At 39.1% G+C, this 21,103-nt stretch overlaps 1 protein-coding gene and 1 long non-coding RNA gene across 4 annotated transcripts in view; both read right to left on the bottom strand.

Moving 5' to 3' along the window:
• Positions 1–1,377: 1,377 nt before the first annotated feature.
• Positions 1,378–15,430, bottom strand: LOC138685402 (uncharacterized). Its single transcript, XR_011324635.1, has 2 exons — positions 13,180–15,430; positions 1,378–13,136 (listed from the first exon to the last, which is right to left on the bottom strand). It is a non-coding gene; the product is annotated as an uncharacterized lncRNA (long non-coding RNA).
• Positions 15,431–19,588: 4,158 nt separating this feature from the next.
• GSTCD (glutathione S-transferase C-terminal domain containing) overlaps positions 19,589–21,103 on the bottom strand; it is a 71,500-nt gene continuing 69,985 nt past the window's right edge. For all 3 annotated transcript variants that reach the window (XM_069783299.1, XM_069783291.1, XM_009920322.2), the window contains exon 12: positions 19,589–20,687. In XM_069783299.1, coding sequence (XP_069639400.1) covers positions 20,551–20,687 — 137 coding nt within the window. In that variant the 3' untranslated portion in view covers positions 19,589–20,550. The remainder of the gene's footprint in view (positions 20,688–21,103) is intronic.

Here is a 21,103-nt window from a genome sequence, read left to right on the forward strand (position 1 = left end):
TGTGCATCAAGCACTCAGATGGATGACTAGCACATACCCAGCTACAAAGCAGAGGATGAAGTGGAGCATGGACCAAAGAACAAGTGTCCAAGAAAGCTTTTTCAATGATACTGATAAGACACTTGGTTGAGTGCAACATGATAGTCAGGGTTTTAGCTGCAAATTAGCAACAGTGAAGCAGAAACACAGACACAGAGGAAGACATAGTATTTTGAACAGCAATGAGGTAGCCTTGTGTATGAAAAAGTCAAAATGCATGCAGCAATTGCAAACAGGAAGGTAAATTTTGCCTGAAAAGGTGCATATTTTGTGCAAACATAGTGACCCTTCCCTCCATGCTTATTTTACTCTTCTCCATTCCCCCATAAAGATGTTTATGTACCTTGTGCCAAAGAAGCCACACTATCAGTCATGACCCTCATCTCAGGCTTTCAGTCTCATGGAAACATTGAGCTCAGACTGAGACCCTTCTATGAAAATCAAGACCCTAAACTTGTTAAGATACTCTGTGTTGAGAGCAGAGGAAGAGTCTAAAATACTTGCAGTTGCCCATGCCGCTAGAAAGCTCATTAGGTTCTGAATTATCTACAATTTCCCAGGGGATGAAGCCCCAGGTATACATTCTATTGCTGTATCCTACACCGTAAGTGATAAAGGCACATCTGACTACACACAAAACCAAATTTTGGTGATAAGGTGGCAGAGAGTGAAGAAATGCTCTAAAGAGCAGGGCTTGCTAATTCTGCTGCAGGGAGGGTAAAGGTGGTGATGGCAACTGCTGCTTATGGGATGGCGAGCATGACAGAGTCATGTCTGGCACAGTACAGTTAAACAACGCATGCAGAAATGTGTTCAATATACCGCTCTGTACAGTACTCGTATTTTTCAAAAAAAACAATACAGTGCAGTATTAAACTCCATTAAAGAACCAATGTCATGAGCAATATATGTAACTGGTAATACAAGTAACATCAACTAAAAAAGCATGTAAACAGTAAACCCAGTTCTAATGAAATTAAACTTACTTACAGTTTTCCCTAGTGAAACAAAACTTTCTTGTATGCACAGGACCTGTTCCTCTTCAACAATAATACTTAGTTTTACTTCTCTTGGGGTAGACTGTGCCCAGCAGTCTCAGTGTTTAAAACTTCAGCTGCAGGGCTAAATACAGGTTTCTAATACACTCTTTGTGGTTATAACCATTCCTGAGGGGAAAAAACAACAGAACAAAACCATTTTCTGCAGTACTTGCTGCAACTGACTGGACAGGCAATATTAAGAAAAAAGAGCTGAAAAGATACAAGTGGTAAATATGTCAGGTTGACGGATATTGGTAGATGATAGAATATAGTAGATATGACAGAAATCACACAGAAACAACTTTAAAATTTATCTTTATTGGTGCAGGTAGCTATGAATTGGGCATAATCACACCAGTAAAAGATACTGCTTTCAGGGCAATCTACTGCCAGGTAACTTTTTTTTGAGGGAGGCATTAAATGAGTAACTTCTTTCAAGTCCACTTTTTTAATATTAACTTCCTCCTTGTTGTCTTAAAACACATTACAAGTATTATGAATTAAGTCCTTTATACAGCGGAATCAGGCAATACTTTTTGTAACTCTCCATTTACATAAGCAGAAATTATGGAACAGAAAATGATTTTCCCACAAACCAAATCATCTGTCATCAAACTAGAAATAGATCTCCCATTTTCCAATTTCATACTTAAACCACAAAGCCATCCTTCCTCCTTTCTAAGTATTTCACCCTCACTGAGGCTAAGAAAGTTAACCACAAATACCACACTACCCCAAGTCACTAAATCATGCTGTGATGTGAGTAAAACCCACTTGATTTGTAGTTAATGGCATGCATGATCATATTCTGCATTTGTGATGCTAACGTAACATGTATACTTCTTGCAAAATGGAACAGAAGAAAAGAATCCAAGTGCAAATTATCTATGAAACTTTCAATGTCATTGCTTTTCCTCTGGGGCTACGCAATTCTGCTTTTCAACCAACTTTATATATGGTATATTTAAAAGTAGTATTTATTGAGCAAATATTATCTCCGTCATATCCTAGGTAACAATTTCTGTCAGTCCCATGCTAATAAGAAAACTGTGAGGCATCAAGAAAATCCAGCAATTTAATCAGCTAAATCAATCTTGGTACTCCACCTCCCTCTTAGTAAACCTACTTGAAAGGGTAAGAAAGTCATCAAAACTATCAGACATTGTAGGATCAAATTACCTTCTGTGCAGATAAACACTGTGCTTTGGAAATACTAATTCAAAAGCTTCCAAATGTTTTTTCTGCATCAGGTCTTCCTAATTAATTTGCTTTTTCCAGTAAGTTTTTTCCATGCCTACTTGATCCTTCTTTAAAAACTATGAGTAGTATTTGTGTTGAAGTTTCCTGCATTTCATTACAGCGTAAAGAATTTATTTCCCCCATAAATAATTTGCCTATCAAAGCCCAGCAAAATTTCATATTCCTTTCCACATATGTCTTTTAAACAGATTTATAACTGTCCATGTTATCAATTTTTGTACCAAAGGTATTTCGCATAGGGGATCAGAATGATAATCCCCCAAATTTAACATTACCCTGTTCATTAGGGAGTCAGTCTACTTGGTCTCACTTGCAACATGATCACTGAATGCAGAAAAATCTGCAACTGATGTAAAAGACATCTTCACCAGGATGGTGAGGGACAGCATAGCCAACTTCAAAAAATGGTGCTAAACTGCCTGCACTAACCCCAGCCTTGCACATCCTGCATGTCTCAGTGACACCAGCAGTGAAAGAGATGCAACTGTTGGAAAACATGGGCTTCAGAAATTTTTTTTGTGAACAGGACCAGAAACTACACTGCATTGATCCCTACTTGCGGGCAGGCAACAGGGTAGAACTGGGATGAGTTCCACATGCAAGTGAAACAATCGTGAATGCCTTCACAGATTGAGCAGGAAAAACACACACATGGCCTCTGATGCTGTCTGAAAAAGGGAGAAAATGAAGAAAGTTTTAGGAACCTGTTGAATAAATGATTGACAGACTATTTTATGCAATCAGATTGTCAGCACTGAGCAGAATGCCTCCAACAGCACATTAGCATCCTTGTTATCTACTCCAGGTTGTTTCAGCTAGTTAGCTCTCATTATTCAATGCTGCCATCCAGTCAGCCTTTGGGAAAGCCTCACAACCAACCAGCTAGGATCGGTGAAAAGGCAGCAGGGCTAAGTTTCCTAAGGAGCCTGGCTTAGTCACGCTTCTGTAACAGCGGTTTTCGCATAATCTTTGTAAGGTCCTACTGTTCCATTAATACACCAAGTCCCATACAACTCCTATAGCTTTACAGCATGTGTTCTGCAGATCATACTACATCTCTTCATGTCCAGTTTTACACTGTGCAGCCAATGTCCAATGATGTCTCCTTTCCTCAAGAAACCAAATGCTTGAACACAAGAAAACTGTTCTATACATAGCTAATACATTGTCACCTAAATCATTATAATCATCATGGGCTACATGCACATGCACTTAGCAGTCAGAGCAAAGAGACCAGAACTGAGGCACAAGAAAGACATTTCACCTCAGTGGAAGTTACTAAAGAAATATTACTTATATGGCAAGAAAATACACACACTCGGCAACAGTCAGAATCAACAGTGCACTGTCTTTTTCATGGGCAAGAAGTGCATAAAAACCTTCTGTTCAACAATATTAAAGGCTGATGACAGATTCTTTAAAAAAAACAAAGCAAGAATCAAATCACCAGATTACTATCTATAACTAAAAGAAAACATAAAGAAAACCAAACAGGAAAAAAGTCACACATGTCATACAGAGGATAACTATAAAAAAGCTGTTAAGAATCAAAAAACCACAAGTACGTGAGCTGAAACCAAACTTAACCTCACACTTTCTGCTATAACTTTAACAAAAGAAAAAGGCAACATTAACAGAAGAGATCTCCATGAAAACATGTTCTTGACCACAGTTCTAATGTAAACTGATTTGAATCAAGCAGGCCAACTGCTTTGTATGTTACCTGAAATAATTATGGACTTTACATGAGTTTTCTCTCTTTCACGAGCCCAGACTGCAAGCTAGGACTTCTTGGGCTCCATAAGAATTTTAATATATAAGAAACAGCCATAAATTGGCCTGACAAGTTACCAGAATTGTCGTTAGGACAAAAGCAGCAAATAATCTGTGCAGCATGGAGTCAATTCTTTCTGATTATGAAATACAGTCCTTACAGCAAGAAATACACTGGGAGATGCAGAACCAGATGGAAACGATTTACAGTAGCCTAAGATATCAGCCTTGACTATCACACAGTTTTTGTAACTTTGTTTTTCCCCATGCCTTGGGCTCATTGCCAATATCAGACAAAAAAAAAGGTTGAAGGTCCATATACTAATACAGGTATACTGCCCAGACTACCTATATAAATTATAAATTATGACAATGACTTTCCAGAGAGAAATGATTGAGCACTACTTTAACCTGATCCTTTAGATTGTTTTTCTTTTTTCATACTGAACCTGAATTGCTACATAGATTCTGGCAAAGTTGGATAAATTAGGTCAAAATACATAAAACACTTCAGGTCCTGATTTTCCCTCTGTTTCATTTGGTTTCAGATGCTGTAACTTTGTTTGCCTGAGCTAAGCAATACCTATGTAATGAGATGGACCCTCTGGTACTGGCTGCTGATAAATTGACCTAGAACTACTTACACAAATTAGTTTAAATTGTTGTTCTCAAGGGGAAAATGGGCTTGTCTAATTGATTGAATTCTTTATTTAATTTCCATCTTGTTTTGACATACAGAAAATTCCTAGTACATTCTGAGATACCAAGGAGGACTAGCAGGCAGGAAAACCTACTATGGATGCTCTGAGGGAGAGTTTTCATATAGTCATGGCATTGTTGACCCAGCCCCTCTGTTCAACTCTATATAACTGCAATCTCTGAAAGAAGTTTGTGTGGACAGCTGATTATTTCTATTGCTGTTTCACAGCATCACAGAACAGTTGAGGTTGGAAGGGATCTCTGTAGGTCACCTGGTCCAACCTCCCTCCTCAAGCAGGGTCACCTACAGCTGGTTGCCCAGGACCACGTCCAGATGGCTTCTGAACAGCTCCAAGGATGGAGACTCCATAACCTCTCTGGGCAACCCACGCTAGTGCTCAGTCCCCCTCACAGTGGAAAAGTGTTTCCTGATGTTCAGATGGAATCTCCTGTTTGTGTCCACTGCCTCATCTTGTCACTGGGCAGCACTGAAAAGTGCCTGGCTCCATCTTCTTTACACCTTCCTTTCCGGTATTTGTCCACACTGATGAAATTCCCCCCCGAGCCTTCCCTTCTCCAGGCTAAAACAGTCCCAGCTCTCTCAGCCTTTCCTCATAGGAGAGATGCTCTCATCCCTTCATCACCTTACTGGCCCTTTGCTGGACTGTCTCCAGTAGCTTTGTATCTCTCTTTTACTGGGGAGCCCAGGACTAGACACAGCATTACAGGTATGGCCTCAGCGGTGTTGAGTAGAAGGGAGGGATCACCTCCCTTGACCTGCTGGCAACAATCCTCCCTCCTAATGCAGCCCAGGACGCCATTAGCCGCCTTTGCAGCAACGGCACATTGCTGGCTCACATTCAACTTGGTGTCCACCAGGATCCCCAGGCTCTTTCCTGCAAAGCTACTTTCCAGCCAGGCAGCTGTCAGCATGTAGTGCATGGGGCTGTTCCTCCCCAGGTGCAGGACTTTGCACTTCCCTTTGCTGAACTGCATGAGGTTCTCATCAGCCCATCGCTCGAGGCTATCGAGGTCCCTCTGGACGGCAGCATGACTCTCTGGCATATCAGCCACTCCTCCCAGATTTATGTCATCAGCAAACTTGCTGAGGGTACACTGTGCCCCATCATCCTGATCATTAATGAAGATGTTAAACAGAATTGGACCCAGTACCGACCTCTGAGAAACCAACAATTTATACCAATAAAGTTTTCACATGTTTTAAGTCAAAACCAGAAAAAGATCTCATAGTAGTATAGTAATAGTTAAATAAAGCGCTTGACTGGTATGATGATTATTGCACAGATAGCTGCTTGTGAGCCTTTTAATGCCTTTCAGCATTACAGTTTTTGTTTGTGGTTTTCATTAGGTAGGATCTGAAACTAAAACGTGCATGAAATTCACATCTTCAGAATACACTGTGAGAGACAAGAGGATGGAAAAGATTTAAGATGGGTTTAAGTGCTCAGTGTGAAAGGAAATGAAGCAGTTTCAGGGTTATCTACAGGTTTTGGTAGACAGTTACTGATTCTTCTACATTCTGCTAAAACAATGCAGTCAACATTCAGTTTTACTTTGTACTATGCTCTTGAAGCTGTGCATTCAAAAACAGTAAGTCCGTCCAAATAACACTTCTAAAGACTTCTGTGGGTTTTCACGGATATCTTTTGAGAGGAGACAATAAATTTGGGATTTCATTTTAAAATGCAATTCAACACATGCCTGAACTGTTGAAATAAGCCAGAATTCTCCTGAACTGCAATTTTCATAAGGTAGAGAAATACAATAGTTCTGGCTGAGATGGATTGGGAGCACCAGACTAGAAGCTTTTTCCATCAGTAATGAAGATACTCTGCTAGGAGTGAAGGGAAAGTGAGAAAATTTCAGGAACAGAAAACAAATGGTAACGGCTAGCATAAAAGGAGAGGGGAAACCTAAGAAAAGAGACTGGAGTGAATCTGTCAATTTTAAAAACTGGTTTGCAGACCATATCAAAATGTTCTAGGACAAATGAAACAGTCAAATTTTAAAGGGCCCTGCAGACCTTTAAATAGCAGAATCCACAAGTAACAGAATTAATGACAGAATTAATGAACAGGTCTATGGACAGACAGAAAACGGAACTAGGACAAAGGGATAAAAGTTGATTCCTGTCACATTTCAGAAAGTACATTTTATTCCTGTCTTTTTAGTTCTAATAGATAAATAACCATGACTGATAACTACGCTTGGTCAAGTAGGGAAAGTATTAGAGTTGAAAAGACAGACAGGAAAGTGTCTATAAAAAGCTCTACCTTCATTCAAGAACTATAGCCTGAGCTATTCTAAAATATTTTGCAATAATCTGAATAGTGTTAAAGCTACACCTTTAAACTGACAAAGTCTCAGCTCTCAAAGACAGAGGGAAACTATCCAGATAAATGAGGTGTCATTTTTCCTTTAAGTGCAGTTAAAGAATGTCAGCTGCCCATCAGAAAATTACTGTCAAGCTTGCATGGTACTCAGTTTCTACTTTTACTGAAGCTAAAGGCAATGATCATATAAGGAAAAAGGAATACATTTTAAACATGTTAAACTGGGAAGCAATCAGAGGAAGTCCACTTAAAGGATCAGATTTGTTTGTACTGTAAATGACATTAAAGATGCTAATCTCTGGTTCTTGGCTCCCAGAAGCTTATGATTTTGGGATTCAAACCAACAAACATTTGAACCCAATCCTAGAGATACGGAACTTTTAGTTCATTTAGTTAATGAATCATTTCCCCAACATCAAAAGCATTACTGACCTGAATATAAAGTTAGGCGTGCACAGTCATAGGGTAGCTCTCTACATTATACATGCAACCCCAAAGAACACTGCATCAGTGTGCACTAGGGACGTGTTTCACTAAGCAGACAGGTCATAGAAACTTCTATAGATTCCTCCTGTATGTCAAAGCCTGACTGATTTTCTCACTCTTCGCACAGTGACAGCACAACAGAGTCTGGAGCATAGCTGAGAATTAAACTAGCACCTCCTGGCATTTACTGCTTTTAGTCATTTCCTCCTGTTTGGCTTCATATGGGTGCCAACTCCAGTTTTTATTTTCTTGGTTCAAACCAGGTAATTACTGAGTAAAGAAAGGTATTTTCTACTCTGTCACAATGTGTGGAAGGTGCATACAATTAGGAGAGCCAGATAGCACTTACAGAAAACCTGCTGTGCTTCATGTGAGGTATAAGTTTAGTGGACTTGATCACCCAGGCACAAAGTGTTAGTGTTCAAAAACAGCCTGAGAGCAATAGCTAAAAGCTTTGTATTACTGCTTTCTGCACTGCATTGACTCTTCTCTGTGGATGAAGGTTAGGTATTAAGTCATAGCAATTTTGTGCATGTGTATGCCTACATTTTCATGGTTAACAGACAACCCTCAGAAAGACACCAACATTCTTTAAGATTAGATGCACAAGACTGACTATCCTGAAAAATTTTAAAACTGTACTTTCTAGTGATCTCTACCTAGAGCAGCAAATTCTGAGTAAGGATTGTAGACACAGAATGGTGCTCTTATCCTCAGAACTTGAATGCTCCCACTTCTTTCAAGCAAAGTAAGTGCTAACATCAAATTAATTAGATGATTTATGTCTCTCAGGTTGACAGTACACATGTCAATGGTATTTATTCTTGTAACAGTAGCTACTGTGTATACCAATAGTATACAGATATCCTGCTAATGTAAGATTATCAAGGCCTGAAAACAACTGCAGTTGCAAATTCTCTCAGTAAGGATTATTAAGCTGGAACATGTTTTACTTTAGAGGTCTTTTTGGTATTTATTACAGAGCATATAAAAGTAATCCAATTGTAGTAAAGATTCATAAACTAACTGAAGGTTTCAAATTGCATAATTGCTTTAAATCACTTTAAAAGGGATTTTCTTTTCCAGAATCCTACTTTGAACATGAAATGTTACTCCAGCGTGGATGAGGTATTTATTTATAACCAAATGTTTGTGTGTAATGGTCAAATGCAAAAAAGAGGAACTGAATGTTTATTTTAGTCTTGATTTTCATCCAGTACCTTGTGTAATTTATCCTGAAATTCTAATTATATCCCCCTATATAAGCACTGCAAATATGAAAACAGAGAAAATCCATTTGCTAGAGCTTCTTTCCTTTCTTTTTCCAAAGGAAAGAGATGCTTGCGGTCAAATTACTTAATGAAAAGAATCCAATGTGTCAGCTATCATCCCAACAAAGAAAACATGTCCATTTACAGTATTGTTTAACTATTTCTATAGTTGGTGACCTCATTAAATGGGTATTTGAATGGGAACAGGCCAGATGAATAGAAACAACCTTGATGGGTGCCAAACATTAGCCATTTCTACAAAATTAGCTAAAAGCATGCAAAAGCAATGTGCAAAATTACACACACCTACTACAACTATTGGCCTCTTAGGCAACACACGTAGTCTATAGCTGATGTGATTTTGTTTAAGAAAGCAATGTTAATAAAATACACCAGGAGTTGCTACCAACCCATTATGTCATCATCCAAGCTTATACTGAACCACTGCGATATATATGTATTATAGCTCGGGAACTGTAACACAGCAGGGGTATGAAAATGGGTATCTATTCACAAAGGAAAAATGCAGTTTATGCTGAAGTACATGAAAAACTATGTTAGCTGGACAAAACCCATAATAACCAGAAGCTGTGCAGTTCAACAGCCTTTTAGTAGTTGAAGAATAAAATTGAATAAAAGTTAATTTTAAGAAGTCAGCCACTGCAGACCTCAATTAAAGGAAGGTACCTGGGATTTGCAACAGTGAATCAGAACTTTGATTCTTTTGGTTGCCAATAGGGGTCCAGACTGGAGACCTCTGAGAAAGGAGCAACAATGTTTTTAATGAACAGCAGTTGGCTCAAAGTTCTTGGCCTAAGTTCTAAAACATGAGGCTTCCATCCCCCATTAGCCTGCCCTACCATCTATTTTAACCATGGATAACTTCATTATCCTTATTTAAAAAACCTCTGTTTAAAACCCTGATTTAAAACCTGGCTCAGTGATAGTTTGTCATGGGGAATTCCACCAGCTAAATATAGATGCCACAAAGAAACAAGCACATTATAAACACGATCACTTACCTTTAAATTTGCAAACTTACTGGCACCCCCGGAGTTCTGTACTAAGTTGGTCACATTATCCCAGACCACTACTTTTGTGTTTTCTTTGCAAAATAATAGGATTCTTTGTATACAGCTATTAAAATCACCTACATTACTTTTTTCACTTTATGCTTGTGTTTTAATATGTATTTCTATATAGACTGAATGCAACCAAATAGTAGGTCAGCTTATCACAAAACCCACATAAGCAGCTCTTACATCTATCAATTCAAATAGCCATAGATAACCCAGAAATGGTCCGCAGCCCAGGAAATACCAGATGAAAAACCTCTCTACAAACATATGGGGAGTGGGGGGGAACGGGGCGGGACAGGACAAAATTGCTAGAGGGAGAGTTCCACAGCTGGAATATCTCAAATAACCATCCTCCATTCAACTCACCCTTCCCTCTCCACATTTACACCCCACTGCTCCTCTCCACATGCCTGCACCCAAAGCAGCCTGGCTGTCTTGAAAACAGTAGGCTAAAACATCTGATAAAAGTCAGATGTTCCTCAGTGGAGTAGTTGCTGTGTGGCTTTTTTTTTTTTTTAAAGAAAAAAAAAGATTAAATTAAAAGCTAATTTTAGACTTGTTCATGTTTATTTCATAGGCAAGAAAACTTACCCATTTATTTCCTCCATGTTTAACATTTCCCATCATACCATAGCCACAACCTGTTTCCCCCACTTGGATGCTGTTCTCTTAACTCATACAAGTCCATAGGAGTAGACAGGACACATCTGAGAGTACTGGGAGAGCTGGCTGCCATCATCACGGGGCTGCTCTTTATTGTCTTTGAGAGGTTGTGAAGCCTGGGGAGGTTACCCAATGATTTCAGAAAGGTAAATCTTACAGCAAGAAAGACAGCACAGGGAACTATATGCAGGTCACCCTCACTCCCATCCTTGGGAAAAATCACAGAGCAAAGCCTCTTGGAAGCCCTCCAACCTATTAAGATCTATGATTTCCATCTAACTTTGTAGCCTCCTTAAGAAACAGGTATCACCTCCCCACACAAGCTCTAAAACTGCAAAAATTCTCTCTCCTTTTTCTTACCTGCAACATCATTTTAGGAACATTTGTTGGCATATCAATCCCTAATCATTCCAAAATGATACATCTGTAACTGGAGTCATGCCAAGGCCTTGGACATGCTACTGTCTGGGGGTGAACAAAATTACAGAAATCCAAAGAAAAAACACTAAAACTGAGAAACACATCAGAAGTTGGGCATCAAGACAATGCTGGACATCAAGGAAAGCTAACTGTTGAGTTTCCTGTTCCATGGCACAGACGAATTTACTGTTGCATTGTTTACCTTAGATATGCCTTTTCCTCTTTATTACTTTCATATCACAGAGGTTATTTTCCTTTGTCTCTTGTGTCCATGACTGGACAATTGCATTTCTCTTGAATATAACTTAGAATTATATTGCTATAATTGAAGGTGTTTGAGCTACAACACAGTTGTACTGGTAACAGTTCAAAGTACAGTAACTTACTCTACTTCATACATTCAAAAACACATTCCTTTCAAAAGACTCCAAATTCTAATTATCCTGTTAAATGAAATGTTGCAACACTAAATGCAGCAAAAGCAACCAAATACTAATAAAAACATTAAAAATTACAACAATGACATATTAGAATAAAGGGCATATTAAGTACACTGGCCTGTTATTTTAAATTGACACTTTAATGCTCAGAAGAAGCTGTTAACAATTAAAAATATGCATGGAATGCTGTTCCAACTGTTCCAAAGTAACGATCTGGGTTGAAAAACTAGCACTGGGAGAGGGGAAAGCAAGAAAAATGGGCTATAACAGCACACTGATAGAAAGATAAAATGACAATTAAGTAATAGAACTGTGTAGAACTGACAAAAGTATAAGAATTTTAATGTGAAGTAATGTTTCTGATGGATTAAAGTGCATAAAAATATTAAAAATAATTTCTGAAATTAGACTTTTGGCTTTGGCATATGAAGTGAACACAGCTAAGAAGCACAAATGCCTTTTTTCTGTATGCTATATCTATTTCTAATCTTTTTGCAACTAGTAAGTAGTAGTTTATCCAAATTTCATGATCACATACATAACAACATAATTAATGACATTATTTTAGTTCTCAAATATGTGAGATTCTCCTGATTCCACCACTCATTTAACTGCACTAAGGCAGACAGAACAGATTTTTATTTTCTTCCTAAGCTTCAAGAAATGTAACTCAATCCTCACCAATATACAAATACCATATTGGGCACTAGTGTTGATGAAGAGATTCCAAACTCAAAACAACATCCATTGAAAAGAAGTGATAATTAAAAAAAAAAAAAAAAGCAGTATCAGCCATACATTATTTCTATACTCCAATGTACTCGCTGCAAACTAACCAAACCATAGATGCCAGAGAAGTGTGTAGGTACAGCGGATCTAAAAAGGAGAACAAATGATACCACATCAGCATGATGTCACCACATCAGCAGCATCTTTCAACCTTCAGATTTGTTAAGTGAGAAACAGTAATGGTTCTTCTCTGCAGGTGGTTTCTCTAGGCATTTTGATCACTGGGTAGTGTAAGCATTTTACAAGATTTTCATGGTGAATCCAATAAAATTGGGTTGCAATATATCTTACATACGGTTGTCCCATATATAGGTGCAGAATTTTACAACCTACTGATGAAATGCTTCCTTAGTACTGAAAGGATCAAGCCTCCATTGTGAGCATATTTCCTACTGGATTGGCCACACGTGGTACACCTCTCTGGGCTATCACTGCATTGTTACGCTTTGGTACTTAAATATCCCATGACCCATCTCGCTTGCATGTCTGCTCCACTCAGAAACTACCAGCTGTATCTCTTTGAGAAAGTACAGAGAGCTCTGCATTCCATGCCCATTTTCCATTCTGACATATGCCTGTCTACTGTAGCAACCTAGAGAATTGCAGAAGATTTCTGCCATTGTTCAAGTCCAATATATATGAAACAGTTCAAGAGCTTTTCATCAGGAGTTCACAACTCCAATATGGTATTACAGATTCTTTTAGCCAAGTCTCACTCAACCTCTCAAAAGATCAATTTAACACCCCCAAAAAGATTAGTATTTACATTTGAAGCTAACTCAGATGCTTTTAAAATAGAAGCCACTTAAAACTTTTCAAATACCTACAACAATGGAGTCTAAAGCCACTTAAAACTTTTCAAATACCTACAACAATGGAGTCTAAACATAGAAGGGGCTGAGTACACAAAAATAATTAAGAAGTGATGTTTCATGTATTTGAAAGTCAGTGGATGAAAACCTATTATCCTCAGTATCATGGAGAGCTTGCCATCTTCAGTGCAGCCATGATTTAAACTCTCACGTATCCTGAGTAAGTGCTCTTCTAATTCTTAAAGCTCAAGGGAAATCTTTCGCCCAAGGAATAATGACAAATTTATCACAAGGAATGTGACACTAAAGCTGCTGAAGAAATACAAGTCCATTTCAATTCACACAACAGGTTCATATTTCTCAATGACACCAGAAAACTTTTAAAAAAAAATTAGCACTAAAATTAGTAGTCATATTCAGTATTAGTAAAATTGTATCATTTAGCAAACCTGTTTCAAGGGCTCCGTCACAGCTGATGCTGTGCAAATTTATGAAAGATAAGCAACAATCAGGTAAAATAGTCTGAAGGGGAAAAAGCATAGAATTAGTCAATAATTAAATTTCTAGAATCAGTGATTACTTAATTAACAAGAATACTCAAATAATATCACCCACTTTCCAGAAAACGAACATTTCCACCAGCACCTTTAAAAAAACCAACAAAGCATGCAAAATATTCAAACATTTAAGTAAAATAATTCTGAGTTACAAGTTAGGAAATACATCACTCGACACATACACAGTTTAAAAACTGTTCTGTTTTCACTCAGAAATGACCCAAGTGATTTCTTATAAAACTATTCTAAACACTTTTCCTTATGTATGAGGTTTAACCGGGGAATTTTGAAAATACAGGTATTTTCTTAAATTCACTTTGAGGAGAAGAGTGCAGAGGAGGACACTTCATTACTCATTTAATTTCCGAGTAAATAAAGGTTACAAGCAAAGAGAAAAGTAATTTTCTTTCAGTTTTCCTGTTTGCCTATAATCTCAATATATTATTAACTTAGGAAATTTAATTTCTTTTAATGGTAGTTGTAATAAGCTGAAACTTGCTAAGGACAAGCTATTGAACTCAAACCATGATAGGCACGTAGTTTCAGTGCAAGTCTGAGCGTGGAAAATTCTGAGGTTTCCTTCATTTTAATGTAAGTAACATTTTAGTTAGACACTAGACATATAGACATATAGACAGGTACATGTATGATACCTAGGTTATCCCTTTAAAAAAAAAAAAAGTAGTAATAAAATCATAGGAACTTAGGCTGAGATGGTACATCAGGAGTTTGTTATGACAAGCAAATGCTCCCAGGCAAAAGCACTGAAAGTAGTACTTGAATAGGCTTAAAGGAAAAAAATTGTGCTTTTCTTTCTGCTGGTGACTAAGCAGCTAAGCACTAAGACTGAAACCAACACTTCAGTTGTTCAGTTACCTTTGTTAAGCAATGCTTTTCTAGGTCAATACTCTTTAAAAATATATATATATTCATTGAAAGGGTAAATTACTAATCCTAAACCAAAATCTTGACAGAAAATAGCTGCAGCTGATGGTGTCTAGCCAAACTAATATCCATATAAACTCATTGTAAAATCACCTGTGTGCCACTTCACTGCAGATTACTTAAAGCTCAAACCTGTATGTGTACATACTTGATCATACAGGGGTTTTTTAATTGTTCTTTTCAGTGAGAATACCTGGCATAGCATGTCACCTAGGAAGACAGCTATTTAAAAAGACATTTCTGCTTATTATCATGGCCTTTTCAAATGACAGATCCACCAGGTAGCTGAAAGTCAAGCAATAATCAGAAACAGAAAACGTCAGTCTAAAATTTATGGCAGCCTTACAAATGAATCATTTCATATGTGTCTTTGTAAGAATGATCAATGGGTAATTTTGACAACACATATAATTTTCATTTAAAAAAAAATCAACAGACTGGTTTAGCAGAGTAATACTAACTTTTTTTTTTTTTTTTTTTTTTTTTTTTTAAGATCAAGCCACAGAAAAATTAGGAGGCACAACGTACCTACTAGGAATGTCCCTTGTTTATTATTACCCCTGCCTAAATATGGCAATACTAACACCTCTTGAAATAGGACTGAGGAAGCAGATAATTAACACAATAAAGAAAAAAATGAACAAACAGAAATAAAGGTACATGTACACACATATGACTAACACGCAGAGGAGCTCAGTTCAGTTTGGTCATCTGTTCCCTGCTATAAACTTATTTTTTCCAGCATTACTGGCTACAAGGGTATCATAAGACTGGCAAGACAATGGAAAATTATGACTATGTTAGGACAAGCGTAACAAGCTGCTAGAAGAACAACAGTGGTTCACTTAGCAGGACCACAAAGTCCAGTCACCTTGTTCAGGGAATTCTAGACTCTATTAATTCCATACCATTTACATATATGGAAACTTGTAACAAATTAACATACTTAAAAATTAATATAATTGAGCTCACATTTCTAGAGGGAAGTACATGGCACAGAGTGGCAATTTAATCTGTGGTAAATCAGCTATTATCAGGAATCAATCAGTTGAAAATACCTTCTCCATTTTAAGCTTTTTTTTCATCTGCTTCTCTTCAGTTTTCAATAAACAAAACATCAGTTCACCTCAACTATAGTTCAGGCTTTACTATTCATAGTAATAACTCCATCCTTAGACATGAGGAAGATTCTGTTCTCCTGAGAAGAAAAGAAAGCAGAGCACATTTATGCCAGTAGTGACAAGGTCACAAAGCAGTATTACAAATGGGATGCAGTCTCACTACCCTGTAAGCTGTCAAGATGATGGATACAATGAGATGCCATCAAAATATCCCTGATCTCTGGGGGGGGGGGGGGGGGGAATCTGTCACAAACTCACTTTCTATACTTTGGCTCATCCAAGAAAAATGGGATGTCATGATGCGTATAAACACAGCACTAGTTTTGCAGGTTATCTCCCTTGCTTCTATAAGCCTTTTCTTCCTGTGAAGCCTAGATCTATGTGGGAGAGCAGATATAAAATAATTTAAGTCACAAATAAGCAACACCTGTGGGAAACTCCGTCATTAACATTAAAACAGGTACTTTCAAAAATGGAAAAAAACCCCAAACAAAACAGAGATTGGTATTTGAAATCTTGTGTGACTTCAGCTATTTTTCTTGACTGCTAAGTACCTAGTAACCTCTTGGACATTTGTCCAAATAAGGCTTCTTCTCCAACTCTGCTTCCAAGAAATACTGGTTTTCCTGTTAAAAAAGCCATTTTGATCTTTTATTCAGTGGCACACATGCTTCCCTTGGCACATCCCAAATGTATTTCTTCTCCTTTTCTGGTAGATCCAAAAACTGTTACAGATTATTGAGACAGATATTGTAGAAATTTTGAAGCAAGTAACAGCACAGATTTTTGCTCTACTGAAAGGTATTTATTATTGCATAATATCAGACCATGGCAACTATTCAACATCACCATAACTAAAACACACATATTGGTACCCATTGCCTGGAGTACAGCATTGTGAAAATCCTTACTGCAAACAGCATCAAAGCTTGCATCAGGTGCCTCACCTTGATCAGTTCTTACTTCAGCAGCAAAAGGTAATGGAAAGACATTTTCTCACTCCAGACATAGTATCTGGAGTTCTAAATCATAGAATGGTTTGGGTTGGAAGAGATCTTAAAGATCATCTAGTTCCAACCCCTCTGCCATGGGCAGGGACACCTTCCACTAGACCGGGTTGCTCAAAGCCCCATCCAACCTGGCCTTCAACACTTCCAGGGATGGGGCATCCACAACTTCTCTGGGCAACCTGTTCCAGCGTCTCACCACCCTCGCAGTGAAGAATTTCTTCCTAATATCTAATCCAAATCTACCCTCTTTCAGTTTGTCGTGGTTTAAACCCAGCTGGTAACAAAGCAGCATGCAGCCACTCGCTGACTCCTCCCCTCCAGCCCTGGTGGGGCGAGGAGAAAATATAAAGAAAGGCTCGTGGGTCAAAACAAGGACTGGGAGGGATCACTCACCACTTATGGTCATGGGCAAAAGTCAGGCTCAACTTGGGGAAGAAACAAAATCAATTTAATTTACTACAAATCAAAACAAGGATAATGGGAAGTAAACCCAAATCTTAAAACACCTTCCCCCCACTCCTCCCTCCTTCCCGGCTCAAGTCCACTCCCCATTTTCTCTACCTTGTCCCCCAGTGGCACAGAGGGACGGGGAATGGGGGTTGGGGTCAGTTCATCACACCTTGTCTCTGCCGCTCCTTCCACCTCAGGGGCAGGACTCCTCACTCTTCCCCTGCTCCACCGTGGGGTCCCTCCCATGGGAGACAGTCCTTCACATGAACTTCTCCAATGTGAGTCCTTCCCATGGGCTGCAGTTCTTCACGAACTGCTCTGGCATGGGTCCTTTCCGCGGGCCGATCCTTCAGTCACAGGCTGCTCCAGCGCAGGCTTTCCCATGGAGTCAAGGCCATCTTTGGGGCATCACCTGCTCCGGCGTGGGGTCCTCCCCGGGCTGCAGGTGGGCATCTGCTCCCCCGCTCCCCTCCATGGGCTGGGGGGACACAGCCTGCCGTCTCACCACGGGCTGCAGGGGCATCCCCTCCTCCGGCGCACCTCCTCCCCTCCTTCTGCACTGACCTCGGGGTCTGCAGAGGGGTTCCTCTCACATTCCAATCCCACTGCTCACTGCAGGTTCCCTTTCTTAAACGTGTTCTCCCAGAGGCGCTACCACCATCACTGTTTGGGTCAGCCTGGGCCAGAGGCGGGTCTGACTTGGAGCCGGGGAAGCTTCGAGCAGCTTCTCACAGGAACCACCCCTGCAGCCCTTCCTCTGCTACCAAAAAACTGCGCCACACAAACCCATAACACAGTTTAAAACTGTTACCCCTCATCCTATCACTATGCTCCTTGTTAAAAAGTCCCTCCCCATCTTTCCTGTAGGCCCCATTTATAAGGTCTCCTCAGAGCCTTCCCTTCTCCAGACTGAACAACCCCAACTCTCTCAGCCTGTCCTCACAGGAGAGGTGTTCCATCTCTCCGATCATTCCTGTGGCCCTCCTCCGGACCCACTCGAGCAGGTCCCTGTCTTTCTTATGCTGGGGGCCCCAGAGCTGAACACAGTAGTCCAGGTGGGGTCTCACCAGCGCAGAGTAGAGGGGCAGAATCACCTCCCTCGACCTGCTGGCCACACTTCTTGTGATGCAGCCCAGGATGCAATTGGCTTTCTGGGCTGCGAGTGCACATTGCTGGCTCATTCAGTTTTTCATCCACTAATACCCCCAAGTCCTTCTCCGCAGGGCTGCTCTCAATCCATTCTCTGCCCAGCCTGTATTTGTGCTTGAGATCGCCCCAACCCATGTGCAGGACCTTGCACTTGGCCTTATTGAACTTCATGAGGTTCGCAAAGGCCCACCTCTCAAGTCTGTCAAGATCCCTCTGGATAGCATTCCTTCCCTCCAGCGTGTCGACCACACCACTCAGCTTGGTGTCGTCGGCAAACTTGCTGAGGGTGCGCTCAATCCCACTGTCCATGTCGCCGACAAAGATGTTAAACAGCGCTGGTCCCAATACCAACCAACCAATACCGAGGAGTGCCACTCATCACTGCTCTCCACTTGGACATCGAGCCGTTGACTGCAACTCTGACTGAGACCATCCAGCCAATTCCTTATCCACCAAGTGGTCCATCTGTCAAACCCATGTCTCTCCAATTTAGAGACAAGGATGTCATGCAGGACAGTGTCAAACGCTTTGCACACATCCAGGTAGTTGACATTCATTGCTCTTCCCTTATCCACCAATGCTTTAACCCCATCATAGAAGGCCACCAAATTTGTCAGGCACAATCTGCCCTTAGTGAAGCCAAATAAACTAATTTAACATGAATAATGTTCAGACTTGACACATTGCTGTCTTAAAAACTGAGTTCTCTTTGGGTGAGTACGAGAGAAAATCCTGGAAGCAATTGGTATTGCCATATGTTTTATATTTGCTATATATTCTTCCAACCTCCAGTTACTCCTGTAACTATAAAAAGTTGTGGAAAAAGTACTCCATCATTATCTAGTGAAGAACTAAGGCTATCAATTGATACTAAGGTATCAATTCATACCTACTTGCTCATCTTTGTGCTCCCAAATAAGTGTGAAGCTTCCTTCACTCTTCACATTAAAAAAAGTATTTAGATCTTTTAGAGATATAAGTTTCATGAAGATTAAAATATTTCAGGATCCTTTTTTCTCCTCCAATACCTATTGTTTGTAATTCCATTTGCCACATGCACTGAAGGTATGATCACAATGACCAAAGTTCAGATATATTTAAATTAATCCATGGCAGAATTCATAAATGTATCAAACCCATAAATATGCAGTAAAAATCTCCTTAGGAGCTATTTTCCAGTCTGTTAGTGTCAACAGATGATTTTAAATTAGGGTACAAAACTGCCTACTAATCAGAGCACAGAAGAACATCTATTTTCATTTTACAGTAACACGACTGTGGTTGATCTTTTCAAATGGTTCCACAACTGCAACTTGTTAAAATTTTAAACTGAATATAAAATTAATGAAGATGATTTATATAGACACATGAACTGTCCTTAAAAATTTCTTCTGACAGCAAGTTTCCTAAGAATGGGAAGCAATATACTTCAATTAGCAGAGGTGGCAGTGAAGTATCCATTCACTGACATCATCGCTAGCTCCTGTTATCTGGTAAGTGGATAATTAGGGGTTTGCTTTCTGTAACTAAACACGCTTTCAAATGCCTGGTTACAGAATCCTTGTGTAATATTTAAAGATAATTTTAAAGTCTTTTTAAAAAGATTGGTAAGTTAGAATACATTTTTGATAAGCAGAATGATGCCCAAAGTATTCTGATGAACTTTTATTAAAAATAATCTTCCTACAGCAGTATGGAATTCTTCAGCAAAGTCAAGCCACCACCTGTTGCACAGCGTTCTTCACTAACACCATAAATTTGATCTTTTCTGTTCCCCTAGCGATCTGCATTATTGGCTGATAACTGCTCTGTTTATGAACACAAATGCAGTTTTGACCATAAATGCAATTTTGAAGCAGCCAAGACAGCTTTACTAAAAAGGAAATCACCTTCCCTTCAATGAGACCAACTTTTTTCTAAACCTTTACAGATGGATATGATTCCATGCACAGTCGTTAGACCCAGAAACTTCTCAGTAAGAGAACCAAAAGTTGCTTAATGATATATTGCAAGTACGATTTGTGATGCTCTGCATGCAGTTCACTTTCTAAGACTTTTTGTGCTGCTTCCTTTTCTGAATGCAATGCGTTCAAGATGTGTGATGTCTGTTTCCCAGCTATGCTTGTATTTGCTGGATGTCATTATGCACTGAAGATTTATGTTCAACCTCAAATCAAATGCAAGTTTCACACCCTAAGTAGGGATGCCCACAAACATATTGTTCTTTGGAGAGCAGCTCTCTGGCTCCATAGATATAACTTGGACAGAGTAGTTATGTTCTTCTGCAGCCCATGCCCGATCCAGATCCACAAGCCCCATACACTGCTTTCCTAAAACGAGAGCAAAAGAAAGCATGGAAACTCTAAAAATGTAGAAAAGTTATCAGAAATGTGCACTTCAATATTCAATGTTAGGAAAACACATCAGTAAGTCATCTAAAAAATAAGTTCTAAAGCTACTTAAAAAACTATCTTAATCTGCATTACTTCAAATAGACAGTCATTAATAGTTCTAAATCACATCCATGACTTGTAACCCTCATTTAGCAAAGATCTTGAGAAAGATTATTAACTCTTTATATATGGAGAAACATAACAGGCACAACTATTTTTAAGTATTCTCAAAACTTACAGAAAAATCCATGCATTAATGTAAAAGCCAGAGGAAGAAAAAAATGCCTAGTTTACCCCGTAGCTCTCTGAACTGCCAAACTTCCACTCCCTTTACAACCATAACTCCTGTACTT

The sequence above is a fragment of the Haliaeetus albicilla genome, chromosome 1 (assembly GCF_947461875.1).
Source record: "Haliaeetus albicilla chromosome 1, bHalAlb1.1, whole genome shotgun sequence".
Lineage (NCBI taxonomy): Eukaryota > Metazoa > Chordata > Aves > Accipitriformes > Accipitridae > Haliaeetus > Haliaeetus albicilla.